The 16,198-nt window shown below is 39.4% G+C and overlaps 1 protein-coding gene across 3 annotated transcripts in view; it reads left to right on the forward strand.

The window, feature by feature from the left end:
- The window catches only part of top2b (DNA topoisomerase II beta), a 505,727-nt gene that overhangs the window by 3,294 nt on the left and 486,235 nt on the right, over positions 1-16,198 (forward strand). For all 3 annotated transcript variants that reach the window (XM_072370581.1, XM_072370579.1, XM_072370580.1), the window contains exons 3-6: positions 312-402; positions 2,607-2,670; positions 5,508-5,653; positions 10,179-10,276. In XM_072370581.1, the coding sequence (XP_072226682.1) occupies positions 312-402; positions 2,607-2,670; positions 5,508-5,653; positions 10,179-10,276 (399 nt within the window). The remainder of the gene's footprint in view (positions 1-311; positions 403-2,606; positions 2,671-5,507; positions 5,654-10,178; positions 10,277-16,198) is intronic.

A 16,198-nucleotide genomic window follows, 5' to 3' on the forward strand; every position in this document is an offset into this window, starting at 1 on the left:
TGTCCTTTTTGGTGAAATATAAGCAAACTTTGGAGCGCTTCTGCCTCGACGCCATGTTGGAAAAATACTGAGCCAAAATACGAAGATACGTGCACATGACGTCATCGCGCAAATGTGTCACATGTTAGCAGAACCTATGAACAGGCAGGCAGATTAACGATTCCACGGAATCGAACTACTGGGAGGTTCTCGATTCCCATCCCTACTAATAAGTGTCTACAAGTTCAGCCCCATGTTCTCAAAAATAATTGTTTATTACCTGCACCTTACAATGCTGTACATTTAATGATTTTGTTTCTTAATTTTTTCAGCCAATGTGGGTCTTTGATGAAGACATAGGAATGAACCAGAGGGAAATCACATATGTTCCTGGATTGTACAAAATCTTTGATGAAATTCTTGGTGAGTGAATCTGAACTGTTTATCTTACAGTTTGTGCACAGTTAGAAAAGTCTTTCTAAGTTTTTGGGTTTATTTTCACTTGTCAGTTTTCTTAACTTAATCTGCTCTTGATCAGGCCCAACAGGGCTGATGTATGACTAGTTGTGGACATTGGTTTCCCTCTCTGAGCATGCCTGAAAGCAGACATTTCTGACAAATTTAATGTTGACTGATAAACCATTTTAGTGTTTGTGGCAGATTACAGTCAGAGCTGAAATCCTATTTATTTCCCCCTCTAAAGTGGTCAGTCAGCTTTTCCTTTTTGAATAAAAGGTTAATACAGCAGTGTGGCTGTTTGTTATTTCTAGAAATAGAATAGAATATAAAAAATACTTGATTCATTATTTTCATGGCTCAATTAAATGAAGAAGTAATGCAGTGCTTAATGATGTCTGTGTTACTAAAGTGAACTTGATTAATCAACTTTTAAATGATGCCACTCAAAACTCTTGGTGATGATTACTTTGCTGTCTATGCAGTATGCCTTTCTGTGTGTTTAATGATTTATGACACAGTTTCTTAGTCTCAGTTTTACTGTTGGGCTCATTTTCAAAAGCCATCTGGATACTTTTTAGACATCGAGTTAAAGAAAGTGGGGTAGATTGTTTGTATATTGAGGATAGCTATATTTATAATTTTATAACATGAGAAAACTATAGATGTAGACCCTTTATACTGCTACTCAACTTGGAGAAAAAGGGTCCATAGCTTATGGGGGCAACTGTAGTTCCAAGGTAAGAGGGCTTTTATTTTCAGATGGTTATTTTATAGTGGAAATTCTGAAAACATGATTATCTGTCTAAGTTAATACAAACTACATTTTGTAGCAACAAAAACAGCATTCCTCTTAGTGTAGTACACAGCACATGGTGTTCCTCATTATAGACGCAGGATTATTGCAAACACCTGAACAAGAAGCCAACCAGCTCACAGATAACAAATTAAGAATTGTTGATTCCTGTTCTAACTTCTATGCGTGAGTGTTCTTCATCTCCAGTCCTTAAGTGTCACTGTCTTGCATGTTTTAGATGTATCTGCTCAGACACTGTTAATTCAAATGAAAAACATGCAGGAAATGGCTTGTGAGAACATTAACAGTTTTAAAGACAATTCACAAGTTAAACAAAGTTGAAAGCTGACATTTACACTGATCCAGTGCTGGTATTGTTTTTTCTTTGAGCCTAATGATTATCCTTTTCATTCTTGATATTCGCAGATCATTAGTAGTTACCCCCCAAAAAAATAATTGACAAAATGCAAATTCAACATTAGATGTCTTTTCACCTCAATATGTTAGGGTATTAAACATAACAAACTCTTTAATTTTTCATCTTAGTGGATTTCAAGATGACATCTGTCATGAGTACAAGTAGACCTTGTCAAACAGATATTTTTTCAGAGATTTTGGTAACGAGAAATTGTACAGTAGCATCTCCTTTTACTTGTTGATTGTTAAATCTTAGTGAATTATTATAAGAGAGAATTACACTTATTTTCTCAATAACCCATTAACTGAAAATTTCAATTCCCACATCCCCACATTCCCACAACTTTTGTAAAAAGAGCAACTGGACCTAATTTTTCATTTAAAAACACATCACTAGTGAATGACAAAAAAACAGTTTAGTTGTTATTATTACATTACTCGTGATTACTACAATTCTGGACACTGACAGAGATACTGGAGAAAACTTTGCTCTTTTGTTGGCAGGATCAATATTTTTTGCACAACTTGGTGTGCATACACAGTGATTTTATTTTTTTATTTTTTTCTCCCAGTGTGGGAGCAAGTCAGACAGGCACATTTGATTGTTTTGAACTGTTTTAAACAAGGGGCTAGTGCTTGTAAAAATGCACATAGCTCATGATAACTGTGATGGCAGGAATTTTGTGAATATCCTGTTTTGTCACCTGACTACAGTGATGTAAAAGAGCTGGGCTGGTGCCTGGTTTTCTTCTGTGGAGTGATATTTGACTGTATCACCTTGAGTTCTGATAGCACTTATTTTGATGTTTTCTGAATGATAGACTTAAGCAATTTGGTGGAAGAAAATATTTATTAATTTATTGTTAAAAGATTACCATTAGCTAATTCTATTATTGAAAATATTGGTTGGATACCTCTTTGTGTCTAACTTTGTGTTTTTCTGTTTTTTTCTTGATAGTCAATGCAGCAGACAACAAACAAAGGGACAAGAACATGACTGCCATAAAAGTCACCATTGACCCGTGAGTACAGTCATGAGTAATCACCAAAAAGAGTGAATTCCTGTCAAAATACTGATTAATATATAGTTATAAGATAAGATAAGACGATACCGATAGCTTTCGAGGAATAACTTTAGATATGAAACATTGTCTATATACTTTTTGATAGATTCCATTCGTCCATCTTTTGACAGACAATACGAATAGCCAATGACAACGTTGACAGAGTTGCGCCGCGCTGAACCAATCACGTGGCTGGAATAGAACCATGTAAGCAGCTAGTCGTGGCGTGTTTGTTTGTGCTACTGCAGACTTATAAAAAAAAGAAAATGAGTACTCCCTCGGAAGAAACGACGGAAGACACAGCCCAAGGCGTAAGGGATTAAGATAAAGATTAGATTTATTGTCATGCATACATGCATACACACAAAATTTGTCCTCCGCTTTTAACCCATCCAGGTTGGCACCTGTTGACACACACATGCACAGGCTCACACACTCATAGAGACAGATTCCATACACTGGAGAGGTAGGCAGCTATTCACAGCGCCCTGGAAGCATGGTGGTACAGTGCCTTGCTCTTGGGCACCTCGGCCGTGACAAGGAGGTGGACTGACTGTCAATTTCAATCTTTTTGAGTGGCAAGAGTGAGAATTCAACCGCCAACCTTCCGGTTATTGCACGACCCTCTCTAACCACTGAACCATGGCCGTCCAGTGACATTGTTGATGACATTGTTGATAAGAAGGGCCCGAAAAGTTCGTTGGTGTGGAGGTATTTTTTATTTTTTTTAAGTCTGACACGAAACGGAGTAGTGTGCACTGCAAATTATATCGAGCACATCTTCCGACAAAGACAGGGAGTACCGCTAATCACCTGAAACAGCACCACCCGTTTGAGCACAGAGAGAATGCTAACTTTTACAAACACAACCCGGAACAAGTGTTAATCTTCCCCCAATAACAACGCCTGTGCAGCAACAACAGAAGACCATAGAGTCTATAGAGTGCTTTATCTAGCGCCATGCCGTATGACAACGTGATATTATAAATGCAGTAGCTTATTGTTTTGTAAAAGATTATAAATTAATCTTATTATATCTTCAAATTTCAATTAAGAGTAATGGGGACCATTTAAAATTCACAAAATAGTGATTTGTTTTATATTATGAGATATCTATCGACTCGTATATGAAAAAATATATTGTGATATGACTTTTTCCCATATTGCCCAGCCCTGATATATAGTTATTAAAAGAAGAAAAAAAAAACTCTTGTTGAAGCTAAATACTGTCTCTCTCCTATTATTTTGTTGTCTGTCACTAAATAGTGATAGTGATGGTTTGGCTGAGAATTGACCTTGTGTATATTCAGCTTTCAGTTCTATGTCCTCATGCAGTATGACTAGGGTAACGTGAATTCATGCAATAAATGAAGCACATTTTCAGCATGATTCCAAGTTATACAATTAAATGGTATAAGCACTTTTTTTTGTTTGTTTTTTTAATGAAATTTAGTTTATGCCTCATGTGGTTTTTTTTTTAGAGTTGTTAATGCTCCTGTCATATAGCTCCCTCAGACTGTTTGATGCTGAGCCAACCAAACACACGTCTTTTGGGGCACTACACAAGAAACCACATTTTATATCGGGGTTTGAAGGCTCATATAGATGTAATAGATTTTTTTTAATCATTAATTGCATTTTAACACAGATTATGAGCTTGTTTTGTTAAATTGTCTTCACATGTTGAAAATCGTTTTCCAAACATGATATTTTAGCAGTGCAAATAACAAAATTAAATTTCTGCAGGTCATCCAGAATTTATAAATTTCCATTTACAGAAAAACTCTTATTTTGATAAAGGGATAACTTGTTTAAAAAGGGAATGTCTGTATCTCATGAGGAAGATCAGTTTTCTGCCAATCAGAAGGTTGGCTGTTCAGTTCCCGGCTTCTCTGGACCAAATGTCAGAGTAGGCAAGACGCTAAACCCCTTGTTACTTTCGATGCGTCGACGTGTGATTGAGAAAGAAGTGCTGTGTCGCCTGTAACATTGTGTAGAATAAGATGTACTGTAAGTCGTAGTTTATGCCTTAACGTCATGTCGAGTCGAAATGACATTAAAGCATAAACTACGATGTTGACCCCTCCACCGTAGTCTGACGTGCACTTCCAAAAGATTCTAACTACATGTCGCGTAGACGTGGGCTGTAAGGGCTGTGTAAATTCACACCAGTGAATTCACAACCAGTGTTGTAAATTCACCCGTTCCCAGCCTCGGCCAGTCATACAGACCACCCCCGCGAACGTCTTCTCAGTCGCCTGGCTTCAACATTTGCAATTTAAGTATTTGTTCTTCAATATTGATGAGCTCCTACTGCAAATACATCTGCTCCACCTCGGTTGCCATTGTTTACTGTTGTTAACTGTGACCGGAAGAAAAAGCCACACCCCCCTACCGGCATGGTGAATTGCAGAGCAACGTGTTCCCTAGACGCAGAAATTTGAATGCTCAATGAAGACGCCACGTCGACATCGTCAACGTTTTGGAAGAGTATAAATCTAGCTTAAGTGTGCGTGTGTGTGTGTGAGTGAATGTGGCCTGTGACTTTGAGTGGTCAACAAGTATAATAAAGTACTGTTTAAGGACAACCCATTTACCATTTAAAGCCTTTAGAGCTGCGTAACAGGCAGTGTTTCACTTGCGAACTTAAGCCTATGAAAATGCACCGCTAATTAAGTAATTCTTTGGTAACTACAGGGACAAATGAACAGGTGGAATGTCAGAGGTGAACAGTGAATCTAAACAGGCTGTTTATTTAGCCTTTGTAACTCTGTTATGTTATTTTTTGCCCCCAGTGAATCTAACACAATTTCCATCTGGAACAATGGTAAAGGAATTCCTGTGGTAGAACATAAGGACGAGAAGATGTATGTTCCAGCTCTCATATTTGGCCATCTGCTCACATCCAGCAACTATGATGACGAGGAGAAGAAGGTTACTGGTGAGAACAGTTATCTTACAAGGCGACATATGCTGCTTTTTATGAAATGGGTCCTATACATTTAGAACCCAGAATGACTTTTTTTTTAATTATTATTTATTGATGACTATTCTCAACAAAATTTGGGAAATGAATTAAGATTTACATCACTTTAATCTGTAGAATCCTCTCTATGGGCATGTTAAATATGGATAAATTAAAACAATAATTACCTTTTGACATAATTCAGCTGCCTTCATCGCTGTCTTCTATTGTGTTTTATTTTTTTTTTATTTTTTTTGGTGGGTCTCTGAGTTTAGCTTTGCCTCCAGAAAAAAGTGGCTTTATATGGTTTAGATCACGTGGTTGATGCAGCCATCACAGAATATTTCTCCTCTTTGCCTTAAAAAATTCTTGGATTTCTTTTGCAGTACATTTGGAGTACTGCACATTTGCATTATGAACCACTGTCTACATTTGTGCTACATTTGGCTGAACCAAGGCAAACAGCATTTCTTTATACACTTAAATTCAGATCCTTATTTCACATCATCACTAAAAACTAGTGTTAGTAAAAGTCACAAAAAGTTTGGGATATTCGGCTTTTGGGAGAAATTTCAGGATGAACCTATAATGCATTATAACCTTTACAGGTGAATACAGGTAATGTGATCTTCTATAAACGTTTGAATTCACGCGTCCAACTGTTCAATGTTTCAGTACTTTTTGCACAAATTGCTGTTCTCTAACAAGGAGCTTAACGGCAAAATTCACAACAGGTGTTTGATCCATGAATCGGCCAATACATTTCCTGGTTCAATTAGAAATGGGCAAAAACAGTCCTTCTCATCATGCAGTTCACATTTTGACATCATGAGACCAAGAAGACACCTTACAAATGATCAACAGTACCCCACCATTGCGAGGCTTCAAACAGGATGTTCTTAGACGGATGTGGCCACTGAGCTTAGAGTGTCACCAACAGGTTGCAACATAGATACAGAGAGACTGGAACAGCCACAGAAAGGTATAGAAGTGATCGTCATTTGGACACATCCCTCACTGATAACTGCTTCATTGTGAACAGTGCCTTGTGGAATCAGATGATGAATGCCACTCAGCTCCAGGCACATTTAAGGGAGATAAGAGGCACCCAAGTGTCATGTCAGACCATTCGAAACCATTTACATCAGCGTGGTCTGCGTTCTAGACGACCTGCAAGGGGTACCTGACCACCATACCAGGCAAAGGTGTCATCGTCTTGCATGGGCCAGGGAGCATTTACGGTGGACGAGAGACAATGGGACACAGTGCTGTTGTCTGATGAAAGTTGATTCAGGTTGAGAAAGATTGCCTCCAACATCAGGGACGTCAGGGAGAGCGCTGTGCATCACCAGACAGTAAAGAACTGCCCTACACTTTGTGAATGGTACATCATGTAATGGTTACCATCCATCCATTTTCTATACCGACAGTCCGTTAATCGGGTAGCGGGTGAGCTGGAGCCCAGCAGTCATCGGGCGAAAGGCAGGGTACACCCTGGACAGGTTGTACGTCACAGGGCCACATAGAGACAAACAACCATGCACGCTCACACTCACTACGGACAATTTGGAGTCACCAATTAACCTGACATGCATGTTTTTGGATGGAGTACCCGGAGAGAACCCACGCATACACAGGGAGAACATGCAAACTCCACACAGAAAGGCCCCAGGCAGGGATCGAACCTGGAACCCTCTTGCTGTGAGGTGACGGTGCTAACCACCACACCACCGTGCAGCCCGTAATGGTTACCAGTATTATGGTAAAGCACAATGAATTTTTTTTTACCGTTTATGTTTACTGGGATGATTTCATCGACACCCACTGCTGCAGCACAGCTCATTCACTCCGGTAAGGACGTCCATCGTATTCAAAGTTGTCATCCATGTCGTCAAAATCTGATAAATATCCTGCCATGTTGCACAAAACTATCAGTAGCAAACTACGTGTGGAGTTAGCCGACTGTCACAGAGCACGGAGTAAGTAAGCTGTGTTGCAGCAGCGCACGTCGATGACGTCATCCCAGTAGACGAGTGTGTAGAAATCCCTCTACAAGCCTCTTTTTTTGGTTTGAATTTTAAATTATGCTTTTTATTTCTACTGTTTTAATGTCTCTGTAAAGCACTTTGAATCACCTTGTTGTTGAATTGTGCTCTACAAATAAACTTGCCTTGCCTAATCAACAGATTTGGATGTCGAGAAAAGGTGAGGAACAGTGCAGAGATTTTTAGTCAGTGGTCGGGCTTTTGAAGTAGTTTTTTTGTTTGTTTGTTTTCTTTCCAAATTTCTGAACTATATTTGTCATTTTGGCTTGATGTATGATCCCTGCAATGCAATGCAATGGCGTTTTATGATCAGACACACCCATGTATACAGACACATGTATAATGTATAATGCAGTCCCACCTGGACATAGGGGAACTGTCCATGATGACCAGGTCAAGGACATGCTCCCTAGTGTGTGTGGGAACATCAACATGCTGCTTGAGATTGTGAGAGTCAAGGAGCTGTATGAATTCTGCAGAGTGACAGGAGGGAGAGTCATCATGGATCTTGACATCTCCAAGTATTATGACATTAGCTGATGTGGTACATAGTGACATGTCATGCTCATATATTTCTGTAATGAAGATTGAGTTTGGTTTTGGTGGTCAGTAAGTGAGGACAATTGACAAAGGGAGTGGATGCTTACATCAAAGTGATAGGCGTCCATGTGAGGAGAGTTTGGGTAGAGAGATAGTGGACAGCTCAAGGCTATTATGGTGAATTATTGCCCGACCTTCACCACGACCTGAGCTGCAGGCCTTCGCCAAATAAGTATATCCCGATAGATGGGTCTTATTCAGAATGGTGTACACGTCAGGTTACCATGTCTATGTTAGTCCAATAAAGTCAATCTTTTTGTCCAGAATGTGATTGCGTATTAGGCAAGATTTATTGGAGAGAGACTGGGTATTGAGTTCCAATTTATGTCCCGAGGGAGACCGCACCGGCTCCAGGTTGGCATTTACCAAGCTGGAGCAGATGGCCTGTCCAATGCTCACAGGTTAGGTGATTAACTCCAGGTTAAAAAGCAAGGTACCAGTACAGTCCTGTAAAATTTAGCAATTCAGTCCGGTGGATTTTACAGATTTCTGGTGGATTTAGATTTTGGCAACTCAGTCAAAGACAATTGGACTAAACCGCACTGTTGAAGAAGCTAAGAACAGCCGCAAACTGTAATTCTATATGTGGCAAGAGTCTTAGAGAAACTTAGAAGGATCTTCTCCAAACATGACATTCCAGTGCACTTCAATCTCAAGAACACCCTCAGATGGAGACCGGTTCACCCAAAGGACAAAACACCCAAACACAAACTGAGTGGCGTTGCTCCACAAGTGCATGGTACAACATAGGAGAGCCAGCTCATTCTCCATCGCTTTGTTTGTTTCTACATGACGATGGCGGTGGTGACGACAACAACAATAATATCGTCTCCTTTGACTTTCGGATCATGACCTGGGTAAAAAGTCTTGAGCATGCGCAGAACGCAAAGTCCAATTTACTACGTGCTTCACCGTCTACAAGCACGTTTCGTGTGACTATCAACCGAGTTATCTCGAGTTATCTCGGTTGATAGTAACCCAGTCCGGTCCAATTTTTAGTCAAACTAAGGTGTATACATGAACTTAATAACTCAGTCTTATTGTAATTTAGCCATTAATCCGATTCTTTACAGTGCCATGTAACCCAACTGAGTGATCACTGGCATCCCAGAGTCACTCCCCTAATGCCAGCCATCACTGCTCCTCACACCAAAACAACCACCTTTTCTTCCACAACTACAAGCTACCGCAGCCTCTCACCAACTGCACACCAGTCATAGCAAGGTGGGGATACAAACCCTGGTTCGGGTAGGGGGTAATAGTATATAGTATAGAGGGTGCCAGAGGTGGAGGCAGGACAAGGCGCACTAGAAGATTCAGCAGATAAACTCAACTAAACAGTCCTACAATCACTAAAAATGCCAGCAAAAACAAGGCTATACAGGCCAACTCACCTAAAATGGCCTCCTGGTTTCAAAAGGCTCACATGGGCCACACCCTCAACTTAAAATATATCCTGGATTTCTTCCTTGCTTTCTCCAAGAGTCTGTTTACCCTAAGTGCTCTGCCTACTGGGTCCCCAGCTACTATTGCTTCTTCTAAGCCAAATCCACTGACTGGACTTTACTGACTCATCTGCCATTTCCTTCACAATTTAGGTGCATAGGTAATTATTCAAATGACACACATATATATTGATCAGGGGGTTCAGTGACTGTAATGACCCTCTTTGCTTATAAGCTGATACTCCCCACCATCTAGTTTAGAAGAAGAAGCCTTTTGGATGAAAGGTGAAACACCTCCAATATCCAAGAAGAATTATTGCCATTATCCAAGTTCTTAAAATTACCATGACCTGGATGACTGAAAATCTTCATCAACATATTGCTAACTAATGTCTATTTGTTTGTGTTTAGGCGGAAGGAACGGGTATGGTGCTAAACTCTGTAACATCTTCAGTATCAAGTTCACCGTGGAAACAGCCTGTAAAGAGTACAGACACAGTTTCAAACAGGTGAGGAGTCTCTTCTCTTAATTAGACTGATGGCTGAATGCAGTAAATTTGATACTGATATAATTACCTTTCGTCAACATACCTCTTTCTAAAAGTTAATGTAAGTGTTTGTAGACTTAAGTTCCCACTCTGTTGGAATGCTTGTTTCAAAGAGAACGTCTTGAATACAAGGTAACTAGACTTTTTTTTTCTTGGTTTTTGAAGACATCTCTTTTTCGAAAGACTTTTTCAGAAGAATATATATATATATATATATATATATATATATATTTTAACAGTGATGTTTTCTATAATGAAAGTTTTAATACATTTTATATCCTATCCTTAAAATTGTCTTTTAAATTAAAAAAAAAAGTGGAAAAAACAGCGCAAGTGCCAGTTAAGCAATAATAATTTAAGTTAAAAACAGTTAAATATTAATGATAATTTCATTGTAATTCTATAGGCTTAGAGTATGTTAGTTTAAAATACACAATTAGTAATGTGTAAAAGGTTAAAAAAAAATTCTATGCTCTAATTTCTATGATGTGGCATCATAGCATTAACTATGGTAGGCTAATTGACTGTGTACCTTAGGTTTCGAGTCAGAACGTGGTGGAAGCAACAGTCTTTTGACCGTGCGTCAGACCTTGTAATTTGCTTTTTTTTTTTATATATATAAACATTTTAAAAGACAAAGGTAGTTGTCATGTCTCGTCGCTCGTGTGGAAAAAAGTGTTTTTTGTTTTTTTTTGACTGACTCAAGAAGTGGTACAGTAAAGAAGAACTAAAGGAGTGCCACCACATTTTGTCAGAAGACTAGCTTGATTAGCTTAACAAGTGGAGCAGCACTGTGTATGCATGTGGGAGCTGGGCCTGCTGCATGGAAGGAAAGAAGGAGAGCTCCCCTAAGGATGCTGAAGCAGAAACAGACTATTGTTTGAAATATTCTCCAGGACAAGGTACTGTCAGATCCTTATAATATCCAAGTGCATTAAGATGAGCAGACGTAAAGTGGATAATTACGGAGCCCGACCTGAAATTCAAGGACGAATGCAAATAAAAACTGTGATGCAAGCCTTGAGTCAAACAATGTGGAATTTGGCATTATTTTGAAAAGTTGTATTGCACTCGTTTTATTAAGAAAAGTGCTTTTAAACTTTTGCACACTACTTGAGCCTTCACTCTGCAATATAAGATGGCTAATGAACAGGAGCTAAGCAATGGATGCAATGGAACAGGGAAGGTCATACAAGCTGAGCACTACAGGAGAAATTACAATGGCACATAGCACTGAGGAAACACAACTTAAGATCTCTGATAAGTAAAATAAGGGATTTGGAGACAATGAAGAGTGATGCTCAAAATTTACAAAGAGTGAAAGAAGTGATGGAAAATGGTTTTGCACTTAATCTACAGGAGTTTAGTCGCCTCAACAATGAAGTCTTTTGGCTGATGATGAAAATATATATGACCAGGAAAAATGGTTTGAACCCAAAATGGCATCCATCACATTTTATGAAAGAAACTTAAAAAAAATAAATAAATAAAAACGGGATTGCAAATGTACATGAATCTGTACTGCAAAAAGAGAAGGATGAGGATGGTGACCCCCAAGATACCGTTGAACCAAATGACAGTGTTTCTCAGGTTGAAGTCAGTGATGCGGGGCACGCACCATGTGGATCTCAAGTTAGCTCCACGTCATCCACAACTTGAGTCTCATCAACACGCATTAAACAAGAAGCTGAACATACAGCCCTGCATGAACGTGTGGCTGCACAGAAGAAAAGGCAGCAGCTTGAGCTTGAAATGACCAGACTTAAAGTTGCAAGGGAAGAACTTGAGCTGGAGACTGCATTAGCTGAAAGCAGTGCAAAAATAGAGGTGCTCAAAGAATATGAGAACTGTGAAGATGGTGTGAGTAGCTACAGACAAGCACAAAAATAGGAGGTGGGAACGTGAAGCAAAAAAAAAAAAAAAGAACCAGCTTTCTTCTTCAACCAGACAGAATGGACTTTCACGCACCACCAAAAAAACGCTGCACAATGTGGCTCCACAATATTTGAACTATAATGCACCAACCAACAGAGGTGAGGACATAATAAAGGTCATGCAAAAGCAGAATGTATCTAGAAAAAAAGCTGTTCCTGCGAAACAGCTGCGAGAATGCTTTTTAAGTTGAATGGGATTAGTTGAACATGCTCAAAAAGCTGAATCTAGTGAAAATTTAGCAGAAATCAAGTGGGTAATAATTAAAATGGCTTCAGTGTAATATACAGCAGGGAGTGGAAGAGTGATGTCATCAGTGACAGCAATGTTTGTAATCAACTGCTGCTTAACGAGCTCTCTCCCTGTATAACCTGCAGAAATAGCTTTTTTGGATACTATGACCTCCTGTGAGAAAACTGGAAGAGCGAGGAAAATAATTTGAAGACCGTAAGAAGCAGAAGGCTTGGAGGAACGCAGCAATGTAGTTTTTATTTCAATGGAGTGAAAAAAATGCGAGTTGAACACAGTTGAACCTGTCTCTGGCGTCAGACCAAATTTCCATTGGAGTTAGTGAGAGAAATTGAAAGGTTTTTCCTCACTTCAAGGCTCATAGCTGGAATTCTGTAAATGTGAGCTCTTTAGTAGTTACATCAGCTGAAAGAGGACAAGTGTACCTACATTTTAAGGTATAATTTGTTTATCTGAGTTGAACAGTATTAAAGTCAAGGAATTTGTTTGAATATCAGAAAAAGTTAAATGATCAGCGTGCCACTCTAATCTTCTCATTCATAAAAATCAAGAAGGAGCAAAAATGTTCATGTTTTTTTAAACTGTCATATTTCAAAATTGGCTTAATATTTTAAAAAGCTGAATCATTTGGTAATAGCTGAATGTCTTGTGAACATTTTAAAGTTTGAATGGTGTCTCCAGCTGAATGTATGTTGAACTAGTTAGGTTGGAAAGAGGAGGAAGTTTTTGAAGAGTTGAAAGAAATTTCCATTCATTTGAATGACGGGAAAATTGAATAAAAGTTAAATAGTTCAAAAAGTATAAAAGATAAACACCAAAGTCATAGCCGGAATGTGCTGAACAAGCTGAACGTTTTGATACCAAAATTGTTGAAATCGGTGAAAGATTGCAGGAGTAGTTAAGTGCCAAAAACGGCTGAAGAATAATAATAAAGAGAAACAGGAAAACAATAGTATGCCTTAAAGCATTCTCACAATTACTGAACTGCTAGTTGAACAACAGAAGCAAGCTCAGCTACAAGTGAAGGATATTCTTGTCTTCAGAGGCAATGCACTGCAATACAAATCGTTCAGAGCATTTGAGCACTCAATAGAACAAAAGACAAACAATGATCAAGACAGATTGTATTTTCTAGAACCGTTTACAACTGGTGAACCCCAAGAGTTAGTCCGCAGCTGTGCTCACATGCCACCCAGCAAAGGCTACTACCGTCACAGACCGTGAAGACACAGATGCAGGGTTGTTTAAAAGTCAGACGGTTTATTGAGAATAAACACTTGAGTTTCTCCAGACAGAGCAAAAACAAGAGGCTGTGAAATACCTGAGGCACTCTCCTCAATAACTATGTTTAAGGATGGTGCAGCTATGAAAAATATCAAAACTCTCTCCACTCCAGGAGGAAAGCAGAAAAGGCTATAAACGATTGTAAATAAACTTACTCACTCCCCTAATGAGGCAGACTTAAACAGAAGACGCTCACCCAATAAACGGGGCACAATCGCTACAGAACATACCTCTCTCCACAAAGGGAGGTACTATAAAACTTAACTCTTATAACTCGGCTGTCCTTTAACGGAGGCGCAAAGATCTCTATAAACAAAACAAACTCTCTACTAGCGGAGGAACTATGAAACTTGAATGATAACTGAAACGCAACTCCCCTCTAACGGAGGTTCTATGAAACATTGACAAAAACCATAATCACTCCTAAATGGAGGAACAAAACGGGCTATGAACTTACCGTGAGATAAACTAGGACTAAGGAATAAATTACAAACAAAGATAGCTCTGTAGGAGGATCGCTCAACTACAGGCACAAGGTTACGTGGCTATGGATTCTGTGATACAAGGCGCTAGAGTGAAGAACATGGAATGGTTGCAACACACTGGCACAAGACAAGGGAGACGCAGACTATTTGAACACATGAGGAGCCGAGGGGAACAGGTGGAAACACTTTGGAATCAGGGAAGACAATCAGACACTTAACACAGGAGGAAGGGCAAGATACCTGAAACAAGAGGTAAGTTAGTGTTTCAAAATAAAACAGGAAATGACAAGACAAGACATGAATCAAAACATGAAATGTGACAACTACAAACCAAAGTGTCTGCTTCATAAACACTATGGGTATGAACTACAGATCGCCAGGGCATACATCGATAAGACATTAAATTGGCCACAGATCAAGTCAGATGACGGAAAGGCATAAAGTGCTTATGCAATGTTTTGGTCGGATGCCACTATATGGAGGACAGATTTTTTTAGATGAGATGGACAATCCTACTAACCTACGAACAGTGGTGTCTAAGCTACCCTACAAAATGAAAGAACGCTGGCGTGCTGAAGCTTTTGATATTAAAGAGCGAAGAGACAGAAGAGCAAGGTTTGCTGATTTAGTGAGTTACATAGACCGACAAGCTAAAATAATACTTGATACCCTCATCGGTAATATACCAGACAGCTGCTCAGTCACAACTGGAAAAATTGAGCAAAAAGAAAGCTATCCTGCAAAGAGAGCGATCCGTGGAAGCAGTTTTGCCACAAATGTTTCAGCTGAAAGTCAACGGCCTCCAGGATCATATGTGAAACCAGCAAATTCAAGCAAGACAGGGATTGCCTTTGAGAAGCCATGTTTGTACTGCCAGCAATCTCACATCCTAGCTACATGTAGCCAAATCAAAATGCAGCCACACAAAGAACGCATGGAGTTCTTGAAGTTAAAGGGCCTGTGTTTTGGATGCTTAACCCCTGGCCATCTCAGCAAATTCTGCAAAAGAAGAATTGAGTGTAAAGAATGTGCATTAAGGCACCCAGACATTCTACACACACCAAAAAGGGAAGTTTCTGTCTCACCTCACAAGAGTGATGGTGGCCACAGAAATAAAGAAAGTTCTGTTTGATCTGACCACAAAGCCCACAAAGAAGAAGTATCATGTGCTCAAGTTTCTATCACTCAAGAATCTTGTAGCCTCACAGGGGCCGGAGAACCTGAATGTGTGCTGTCAATAGTACCAGTGAAGATTAAGTAAAAAAAGAGTGAGAAGTATGTGGAAACGTTTGCTTTTATGGATCCAGGAAGTACAGTAGCGTTCTGCACTGGAGACCTGCAAAAGAAACTAAACGTTAAAGGGAAACTAACACAAATACTTCTCAGCACCATGGGTCAAGACAAACCTGGAGAACAGAAACTCATGAGTTATGTGATATCGGACCTAGAAGTGTACAGTCACAGCAACATACCTGTTCACACTGACAACATACCAAAGCAATCAGATATAGAGCAGTGATCTTTCCTCAAAGAAGTACGCTTGCCAGAAATAGAAGCGAATGTAGGCTTACTTATTGGAGCAAACTGTCCAAAGGCAATGGAGCCATGGCGCATCATCAACAGTAGAGATGGAGGACCTTATGCCGTGAAGACTGCTGTTGGCTTGGGCCCATAAGAACTAGACGACACAGAGAATAAACCACCTCAGGATCTCTTTAATGGAAATTGAGAAGTTGCTGATCCAACAATACAATGCTGACTTCCCAGAGTGTAACTATGAGGACAAAAAAAGAGTTGTCACAAGAAGACAAACAATTCATGCAGTCTGTGCAGGAAACAGCAATTCTAGAGAATGGACATTACAGCATTGGATTACCACTCAGGAACAGAAAACTCCAAATGCCTAATAGTTGTGTGGCAGAACAGCGCATAT

This window comes from Leuresthes tenuis, unplaced genomic scaffold (genome assembly GCF_036924035.1).
Source record: "Leuresthes tenuis unplaced genomic scaffold, fLeuTen1.0.hap1 SCAF_18, whole genome shotgun sequence".
Taxonomy (NCBI): domain Eukaryota; kingdom Metazoa; phylum Chordata; class Actinopteri; order Atheriniformes; family Atherinopsidae; genus Leuresthes; species Leuresthes tenuis.